Genomic DNA, 10,435 nt, shown 5'->3' with positions numbered 1-10,435 from the left:
AAAAGCTGAATTGTAAATAATAATTTTATGTAATAATATAATACTACTCATAATAATCGTAATAAAGGCAAATGCTTACACAACCAAAAAGACTCAGTATTGTGGTATGCAAAATGCACTTGGTTGAAAGCAAACTTATAACAAATAATTACGAGTTTTAGAATTAAAAAAACACACAGAACAGATTCCTCGGTCATGGTATAACTAGTATACAAAGCTGAGGACCAAATACAAATAATCGCACCCCCAGAGTCACATATGTACAAAATATATGAACCCACAAATGTAACAGTGATGTAATTACTTTTTTACCAACTGCATTTCAAGGAGATGAATAAAATGACAATTTGTTCTATCTCCATTTAGTGTTTGCATGACCAATACCAATAATACAAAAGGAAACAAACAAAAAACATAAACAAAACTGAAACAAAGAACCACAAGAAAATTAAAATAACACACGAGTTACAATAATACTGTACGGTACGGTACCCGAGAGGGGACATGCGGGATTCTTTTTCCTTTTGCGTCCCACGCAATACTTTTGCGTTCGCTCGCAAAAGTTGCTAATCACCTAGAGAAAGCTGTGCATTTTGAAACAGCAGCACATTTGACAAACTGCTCACAAAACAAACAGCACTGATATGGCATTGATACAGTTTATTTGTCATATTCGGGTTAACACGCAGTCAACAATGCGATTAAATGCTTAGGATAAGACGAACCGTTCAAATCACTATCAAAACAAAGGTGGCGTGCAAAAAAAGTACACATCACGCAGCAGTAATTAGCAAAAAAGTGTTAGATGTGGTTTCGTGCAGTATTATTGTCCAGAGTTCAGCAATTTGACAGCATGTGTATAATAACTGTTTTTAAGTCTGATTGAAGATCCTTTTATTTAAGACCGATTTCAAAATAAAATTCAATAAATCTCAAAAACGGGTCTCCCACAAAGTATTACGAGATAACGCAAAGACTATTGCGTGAGAACGCAAAATGTATAGCGTGGGAACGCAAAAGTATTGCGGGCTCCGTAGTAAATAACATACCCGAAAGGGCCTTTCGATATACTTTTTTTATTTGTTTTATGCAAAAAGACAAGAGCAGGTCAAGCTTGGTGATCAGATATCATACATAGTAAGTTCATAGTCTTTTACATCTGAAGGTTGAAAGGTAACATTAAAGCCAGAAAAGTCCTTGCATCTGCTGAATATATTCTTCAGTTCTTGATTTGCCTCTTCCCATTTCAGAATCCTGTTCTCTGTCCTGCATATGATGGTGAATGACGTCCTTCGCAATTCTCATACCAGCAGCCTGTCCACCAGCTAGATTTACAGCATGAGGTCCTACCTGTGTAGAAATATAGGAAACTGAAGACTCCTGAACTCTGTAGCAAAACTGCAGCTTGTTTCTGGAACCAAGATTTGCAGTAAAACATGAAACACTTTGCCTACCTGAAGAGCAGAGTACTGTCCCATCAGATAGAGTGGGCATCCTTCTGTCCACTGTAAGCTCTCCAATATACAAGGCCATCCATCAACCACCTTCAAAGTGAACAAGCCAGATGCATGTCAATAAACTTTAGGTTGGACAAATAAAGGTTAAATTCCACGATTATAGCAGAAGAGTTAGTTTTGAAAAAAAAAAAGATCATCAACTAGAAAATGTTTTACTTATATTTGTTTTTCATCTTTTGCTTTGGTTTACCTAACCCACCTGGATTGGGAAATTCTTCATCACCTCAGCAAGCAACGGGTCCTGTTTGACATCAAGTTTGCAGCCGGTGGCGAGCCAGATCATGTCCCCTGTCCAGTGATCCCCGGTGCTGAGAGACAGATTCCATGTTTGAGACCTGTAGCACCAGCTGGCTTCGTTCACCTGTACAGTTACCCCATTCAAGTTTTTTTTTTAACAGTGACATGAAGAGCACAACAAAGAGTCAATGAGGTTTACCGACAGGAAATTATATGAAATAGGCTCTTTTTCATCTTTATGTTATTCAAAATATGAAGTGAATGGTAAACAAATCTTTTCACTGAAAATGAGCTGAAAAATCACAGCTTTTCCTAATCATATTATCACCAATAACAAAATGCTCTCCTGTTCTTCTGTACATTATCTGATTCTCCAGCATCAGTTTTATTCAAAGTCGTCACAGTGATGTATTTACAGGCTGCAATACCTGGCAAAATGTCTTCAGCTGCACCTGTCCGCTCTGTATGAATGGCCGCAGGTAGATGTATGCCTCTGGAGTGATGGCGCCCCCTTTCCTTGCCTGGCGAATCATAGCCAGACGTTTGTGTAGGCTGTGCTCATTGTAGAACTGCCGTAGGTAGGCCTGGCCATCCATCTTAATGCCATGCTCCACATGGGAGTAACGGCCTACCAGGCTCTCCATATCACCAACATCAAATTGTTTCAACTACAGAAGAAAGGTTGAACATGGCTATGTTTAGAGATCAAATGTGTCATCACAGTGCTGTTGTTATTGGTTGATCCACATGCTGTTTCACACAGCCACTAGACCTGCAGGTGTTTTCTCATGACCCATGTCACATGGCCGGCCCCCTGCTGCAGGGCAATAGAGACGACATGAGCGCTGGTCAGACCTCCACCAACTACCATTACCCTCTGCCCTGCCTCACACACTACATGTAATAGACACACATAAGCATACAGTGCTTGTGAATGAATTTGAGGGCTGAGGTCTGTGTTAGACTGAGGATAAAATCTGAAGGTTTCATTTAAAAGCATGGCATAACATACACAAATCTTACACATTAAGATTTAGAGTAAAAATGATCACCTCCTCGAAGATTGCACAATCCAAAGGTGAAATTTTCCTTACCTTGAGAAGTCTCCTTCTGTCCCTGACAATCTGTTTGTCGGAGTCTTTGCTTAGAGTTTGGCAGCTTGTGCATTAGATGAACTGTGTGTTGCAACCGCCCCTCCGGGTAACTTTCCCCAATGCTTTTTACCCATTCAGGGATGTTTGACATTTGAGCACGGGTCGGACCTGTTGCCAAAACAACCTGCCGAGCTTTTAAGATGTTGCCGTCTTGAAGTTCAACACAAAAATGTTGAACTTTCTGCTTCGCTTCATCTTTCACTTTTTCAGTCTCACTGACAGCCATAGTTTGGGCTTCCTGCTCTTCTTCGATCCCTTTTGTGTCCCCAGTCACAGGAATGATGCGTTCGACTGTTCCCTTGACCAGAATTTTGTCCAATTTGTATTTCCTCACCTGCATGTCAACAGATGATACATTTATTTGTGGCTCTTGAAATCCCTTAGTACTTAGGATATTGATGTCTGAAGTTCACAGGATAAATAATCATCCGATAAATTAATGTCTTACACTGTATCATTCCTCAAAATCAACAGTACTGCAGCATTTTATGCAGTGAAATGACTTCATCAATAGAGATGTTATTAAGAGGAAATCAATCCTTATTATACTAACTTTAAGAGACATCTTTGTTCAGAAAATAACTTTCTGACCTGTTCTTTAAAAAAATCCACACTGAGTTTTGTTCCTGGCAGACTGAAGGATAAACTCTTCTTTAGCGCTGAGGTGATGTTCAGACGTCTCCTCTCCTTTTTGCCCAGCCGCATATCATTGAAGAACGCATTTTCATCCACAATGTGAACATGGTCTGGAAGGCTATGAAGCTCTGCTAAACGATTGTACTTGAGAACAAACTCCTGAAGCGCATTCTGTCAAAAAAAACAAAACAAACGTATTTGTATGTGTAATGCTAATGAAAGTGCTTTCCTCATTTCTACTTTAGGGGAAGTCACAGTATGTTCATACCTTATTGAGAGCGTCTGTGTGCACCAGTGTGTGTGAGCGCAGGTGAGGGATGTTCAGAGCTGTGAACTGGCTCTCCCACAACGCGACCCATTCTCCGTAGGTATCTACCACCAGGACACTGAGTGGGAGGCAAACAGTGCTTTCTGATACTGTTGGCTTTGCTTTATGCTTCCTCGTCATCTGTCCTGCAGAGATTAATGATGTACACATTTAAATTGAACAATTACTAGCAACATTTTCAGAAAAGCATGGATCGTAAGCTGATCTCCATAGTTGAACCAATTCAAAATGAGAGGGAGTGCAACTCGAATGCAATTTATGTAGTTATTTGAAGTATCTTTATCATGTAAACAAAGACATTTAAATGAAAATAATTTTTTTTATCTATCTATCTATCTATCTATCTATCTATCTATCTATCTATCTATCTATCTATCTATCTATCTATCTATCTATCTATCTATCTATCTATCTATCTATCTATCTATCTATCTATCTATCTATCTATCTATCTATCTATCTATCTATCTATCTATCTATCTATCTATCTATCTATCTATCTATCTATCTATCTATCTATCTATCTATCTATCTATCTATCTATCTATCTATCTATCTATCTATCTATCTATCTATCTATCTATCTATCTATCATGCCTGGTTCCCACCGTGAAGCATGGAGGAGGAGGTGTGATGGTGTGGGGATTTATTTAAAACTGAAGGCATACTGAACCAGCATGGCTACCACAGCATCTTGCAGCGGCATGCTATTCCATCCGGTTTGCATTTAGTTGGACCATCATTTATTTTTCAACAGGACAATGACCCCAAACACACCTCCAGGCTGTGTAAGGGCTATTTGACCAAGAAGGAGAGTGATGGGGTGCTGCGCCAGATGACCTGGCCTCCACAGTCACCTGACCTGAACCCAAACGAGATGGTTTGGGGTGAGCTGGACTGCAGAGTGAAGGCAAAAGGGCCAACAAGTGCTAAGCATCTCTGGGAACTCCTTCAAGACTGTTTAGAAAACCATTTCAGGTGACTACCTCTTGAAGCTCATCAACAGAATGCCAAGAATGTGCGGAGCAGTAATCAAAGCAAAAGGTGGCTACTTTGAAGAACCTAGAATATAAGACATATTTTCAGTTGTTTCACTCTTTTCTGTTCAGTATATAATTCCACATGTGATAATTTGATGCCTTCAGTGTGAAGCTACAATATTCATAGTCATGAAAATAAAGAAAACTCTTTGAATGAGAAGGTGTGTCCAAACCTTTGGTCTGTAATGTATATATATAAAACTATGTTAAATTAGGAACTAATTTGGTGGTGGTTGGGTACATTGTGTTTTGTACTTTAAATGTTATGTGTTAGTTAAGGTTCATTTTAGTTTTAGTCTTTCGTTACTTCTTATCTTTGTAGACCAGTTCCTATTTGATTTTTATAATTGGGTTCCTTTCCATTGTGTCCAGTTCACTTCCTAATTTTTTTTTCAGTCTTGTTTCTGAGTTTTACTTTCACTTTGTGGTTTGTAATTTGATTTATTTCTATGCTAGGTTATGTTCTGGTGAGGGATTTAAAAAGAAATCAGGTTTCTGTATTTTCTCATCAGCTATTTCTCCCATTGGTTTTTCTCAGTGTGTTTAGTCCTGTGGTTCCGATTCATTTGCTTCATGTAAACATAAACATATCACTCCTATCCTTTTAACTCTGCACTGGATTCCAGTTCAGTTTAGGATACAGTTCAAACTGCTGCTGTTTGTTTTTAAAGCACTAAATGGCCTTGCACCCCCCTTCCTAGCTGAACTTTTGAAAACTCACCAGCCCAGCAGAGCCTATAGTCTACTGGTCAACATCTGCTGGAGGTGCCTCACTCTAGGTGTAAGCAATGGAGGGACCGATCTTTTTCATTGGCTGGCATTGGTTGCGCACCATCTCTGACCTGTTTTTATTCAGCTAAACCTTAGACCTATTTATTTCAAAAGGCTTTTGACATTTGATTTTTAATGTTTTAAATTTTCTTTTACTGTGTTTTATTTCAAATTTTTACTTGACACTATTTTTTTGTTTTATTGGTTCTGTATTCATTTGTTTTATTTTGTAAAGCACCCTGGTCAATGCAAGGCCTTGTTGAAAAGTGCTATATAAATACAGTTTTATTTATCGATTGATTCAATTTGGTTATTTGGACTATCCATAGAAATGAGTCAGCCCAGAATATATTCCACTGTCGTGGTGGGAAAATGATCAAAGCTTTCAATTTACCAGTCCATCTACAGTCCAGCCATCAACTATGATCATGAGATATCGATCATAACCGAAAAAAGGAGATCCCGGATACAAGCAGCTTAAATGAGCTTTCTCTGTAGGGTAGTTGGGCTCACCCTTAGAGATATGGTGAAGAGCTCTGTCATTTGGAGAGAGACTTGGATCAGACTCTCAGGACTTCCACATCGAAAGAAACCCTTTTAGGTGCTGACATGCCTCCTAACTGCCTGACTGCATTAGAGCACTGTTTTGACAAGTTTTGACAGTTAAAATCATTCAAATAAAAGTATTTTACTCTAAGAAAGGCAAGGGTCAAACCACATGGTAACTCTATAAAATTAACTGAGGGAATTGTTCAACGTGACAGTTAAGGATTTTACAGCCGAGTTACAGGTTCTGTGAGGAACCAATGAAATGAAAACCTTCCAGGCTAAAAAAAAGAGTATTTCCTGTTATTTCTGTTACAATTTTTATTGTTGCTATAATTAATTTTCCATTCATACTTAAAAACGGTTGCTGTAACTAAAAACGTTTTGGCCATTCAAAACCAGCAACAACATAAAAAGTGCATTCAAGTGAGGACATGAAAGAGTTTGGTAAGGCGTATTGCATCACTTCCTGTTTTCACTGTTGCACATGGTGGATTGTGTGGTGTGTGAAGACTCTCGATTTTAGCGTCCAATCATTGGTTCCCTGTTAAATTCATAAACAAAAATATAAAATTCTCCGTCTCACATATAAACCCCTAATGATTTTTAGTCATCAGGCCCCTCTCCTGTGGAACCAACTCCCAGTTTTAGTCCATGAAGCAGACTCCATGTCTACCTTTGATAAAGCTTATAGTTAGAGCGGGTTAGATTATCCTGAGCTATCTCTGAAGTTATTCTGCTATAGGCATAGGCTGCCGTGGGACATAATGCCCACTTTCACTCTCTCTGCTACATTCTCATACTACTCTCAAATGTTGGGTTAGCTGCTGATATTTCAGTTTTTAACTTTATGTTTTCTCTCTGTTTTTCCTCTTCCTAGAAGCTACATCTGGCCTGGCTCTGTGTTCAGCTGTGGCACCTTCCTGGTGGGGGTAACTGACTGCGTTACTGCTGCCAACAACTTAATGTTCTCTTTCTACACATGATACACTTGCCCCTGTCTTTTGTTGTTTAACCCTGTTTCCCTCCTAGACATAGATATTGACTGAGCTTTTACTGCCCTCTGTCTTATTCTAGGCCTGAAAACTGGCTCAGAGCTTATCTGCTAATCTGTGTTTCTCTCCTAGATAAAGCCACTAAAGCAGATACTACTGCCTTTAACTTTTTTTTTTTTTTTCTTTCCCATAGAAAATATTCCTCCTCAGTGCTTCTGTGTTCTTTTTGTGTCTCTGCTCTGTTCTCTCAAACCCCCAGTCGGTCGTGGCAGATGGCCGCTCACACTGAGCCTGATTCTGGTTCTGCTGGAGGTTTCTTCCTGTTAAAAGGGAGTTTTTCCTCTCCACTGTCACTACATGCATGCTCAGTATGAGGGATTGCTGCAAAGTCAACGACAGTGACTGTCCACTGTCGTTACATGCTCATCCAGGAGGAGTGAATGCTGCAAGTCACTGACTGGATGCAATCTGCTGGGTTTCCTTAGATAGAAAACATTTTAACCAATTTGAATAATAAACTGAATCTGACTGTTCTGTTTGATAGTTAGGATTAATTGGAATGTATGTACCTGACTTGAAATCTGTATGATTTGATTGAATTAACTTTGTAAAGTGCCTTGAGATGACATGTTGTGAATAGGCGCTATGTGAATAAAACTGAATTTAATTGATTATTCAACAGTTGCTGTTTTAAGAATAAGTTCATTATTGTGGTTAATGCTATTGTGGATGCTATGTCTTTGAGTTGCATTATTTGCAGGAGAATTAATGTTGATTTTCTTTAACATCTCCTGAACTTCCTTCATTTATCCACACTTGTGACACAGTTTATCGTTTACTGAACAAATGTCCTTGGAGATTAGAGAAATAAGTTAAAAGTTCTAAAAATTATCTTCCAGATTATTACATATTAAATTAAAGCAAACATGTTATACCTGCTGTTGTCCTCCTCTTCCTTCCTTCATTACATTGTGTGTGTTTAAATGTGTCAGAGTTTGAGTGAGTAGACATGGAGATGAGACGATCATCTTCACAGTCAGAGTCTTGTCCAGGGTCAGGGCTGGAGAGCAAGCTCGCCAAAGTCAAGGCATGAGGGCCACCTCCTATTATTAACACATCGAGCATGACCATCTGAAACAGAGACATAAACAGACAACAGGATATTAAGACATGGCTCTTTATTGCTAAACACCACAGAGGGAGGGAAAGTTGCATATTTAAAGATTGTTTATAAAGTGAGTCACATAAAATCCCTAAGCTGAAGCCCAATCAGTTAATGATGGTTTATTTTGATTGATTGGTGAAATCTCAGGTATGTGTTTAAAATTAAAGTATATATTTGTTTTCAAATAATGATCGACAATGTGTACACTTATTCACACTGATGATATTTCAGCAAAAGACATAAAAGAATCGATTATGAAATAAACTAACATCACCATGCAGAATCTCTTTACATTCAGAGCATTTCAGTACCTGATAAACATGTCACTTTTCAACAGCTTGGAGGAAACTTTTAAGCTTCTTCAAGACAGGCAGCGGACAGTGGTAGACTTGAAGTTTTGCAGCATGTGTCCCTCATGTAACTCAATCCTCTCCCATTTGGACTTCCCTGGCTCAGCAGGGAAACCCCAAATTAACTTCTGTGTATGTGTGCTTGTATAAATTTAGTAACACATGCAACCTCTCGAGTATCAACACTTCAAAACCTTTTAGAAACATTGACAGTCTAATTCATCACCTTCACATACAACATTACCAAATTCACACTGATTTAAAGAACTCCATCAAATAGCATCATTCATCCAATGCCTCAGAGTTTCTGTGATGCACATTTCCTTTGATCAAATGCAAAGCTGTAGGGTTTTTTAACTCCTCCCTTTTACTTTAGGAAAACAGTGCATGAGAAGATGGGTGTGGTGCAAAAACAGGCGGTATATGAATGCATGTGTATCATTGCAGTCCTGACGGATTACACAGAAGAAAAAACACATGTCAAGCCCTCATTGAGTTCTGTAAAAAGTTTCTTGGTAAAAATCAGATTTGAAAAAGACTGAGAAACATTACTTTAAACTTAGTTTTTCCATTGTTTTCCATTTTATAGTATTACAAATCTGTTTCCTCAAACCTTTACAAGAAAAATATTACAAGAACATCACATTTGCATTTTTTAAATAAGCGAAATCTGTGTAATTCCTGTATGTCAGATACTTAAACACTTTTATCTATTCATCTCATCTACAGTGTAAAAAAACACAAATAAAGCTAAATTCAAAAGTAAAAGTAAACATCACAAAACTCTTACCTTTTATGTTGATGCTCCCATCCTGGTATGTCCTTAAAAGAGACTCGTTGCATGACTTGCAAACAATCAGAGTTGATAACTTTATTTGAGTTTAGTTTTCTGTTGGATAATCAAAGAATGCTTACATTGTTAAAAGTGAAAAGGGTGACTATCATCCAAAATGTAAATGGACATCAAGGTATCTTAGCTGCGAACTATATTCTCTTAATACAAACTAATTGCTCCAAACATCTGTGATGGACTGGCGACCTGTCCAGGGTGTATCCTGCCTCTCTCCCATAGACTGCTGGCGATAGGAGATATGGAAGAAGTGGTTATAGAAAATGGATGGATGGATGTTTCAAACATAAACACACCCAAAATGTATTATTATTATATGCTCTTTTCCACCAATATATACTGTGATTCGGTGAAACAAGTTTTGCATTCAAGTGTATTAAATTAACTTGTTCTGAAAATATTCAGCCAGCTTTTTTGAATGTGTCAGAAAAATTAAAAGAGGCCTGTTTAGAGAAGCAATGAGCATGTAATTAAATAAGTTTTGCTGTGTAAACTACATGATTTTTAGAGAAAAGATTGCAACAAAGGTAGGTAAGTGCAACTTGTGAAAAACAGCAGTTGCACAAGTTGCAGCTTTGCTCAACATTCAGAGACAGTTTTCCCACATTAATTTTTAACCCCAACAAATAGTTTCAATGGTATGGTCATTCACACTATGTGGTTTCTATATAGCACATCTTAATGTCGATTCTAACTGGGTTCTTATAACTTATATCTTCACTCCTCATGCACTGTATGTTTTGAAAAGGCAAAAAAGTTGATCTTCAAAGTGTTTTTTAGCAGTGTTTAACAGTTTTTTACAATCAGCAATCTGTTTTTTTCACATAATTAGAATTTACCACTGCT

The 10,435-nt window shown here is 38.0% G+C and overlaps 1 protein-coding gene across 1 annotated transcript; it reads right to left on the bottom strand.

Annotated features, from left to right (window-relative positions):
* Nucleotides 1–6: 6 nt before the first annotated feature.
* On the bottom strand, nucleotides 7–8,802 carry zgc:113276 (uncharacterized protein LOC553748 homolog). Its single transcript, XM_047363944.1, has 10 exons — nucleotides 8,701–8,802; nucleotides 8,160–8,355; nucleotides 3,813–3,997; nucleotides 3,500–3,715; nucleotides 2,849–3,242; nucleotides 2,527–2,648; nucleotides 2,183–2,422; nucleotides 1,717–1,878; nucleotides 1,455–1,544; nucleotides 7–1,350 (listed from the first exon to the last, which is right to left on the bottom strand). The coding sequence occupies exons 2-10, from the start codon at nucleotides 8,353–8,355 to the stop codon at nucleotides 1,180–1,182; spliced, it is 1,776 nt and encodes a 591-aa protein (XP_047219900.1). The 5' UTR covers nucleotides 8,701–8,802; the 3' UTR covers nucleotides 7–1,179.
* Nucleotides 8,803–10,435: the final 1,633 nt, after the last annotated feature.

The sequence above is a fragment of the Girardinichthys multiradiatus genome, chromosome 4, assembly GCF_021462225.1.
Source record: "Girardinichthys multiradiatus isolate DD_20200921_A chromosome 4, DD_fGirMul_XY1, whole genome shotgun sequence".
NCBI lineage: Eukaryota > Metazoa > Chordata > Actinopteri > Cyprinodontiformes > Goodeidae > Girardinichthys > Girardinichthys multiradiatus.
Note: the sequence above shows the minus strand (reverse complement) of the source record. Positions and strands in the feature narration are given on the sequence as shown.

What these genes read in the sequence shown, in the direction of transcription:
- zgc:113276 (XM_047363944.1), bottom strand. Translation starts at nt 8,355, where the DNA reads ATGGTCATGCTCGATGTGTTAATAATAGGAGGTGGCCCTCATGCCTTG. An exon ending in ACACAGACGCTCTCAATAAG is followed by an intron (nt 3,716 to 3,812) that starts GTATGAACATAC and finishes TTTTTTTGACAG; the next exon opens with AATGCGCTTCAGGAGTTTGT. An exon ending in TGGATTTTTTTAAAGAACAG is followed by an intron (nt 3,243 to 3,499) that starts GTCAGAAAGTTA and finishes GTTGACATGCAG; the next exon opens with GTGAGGAAATACAAATTGGA.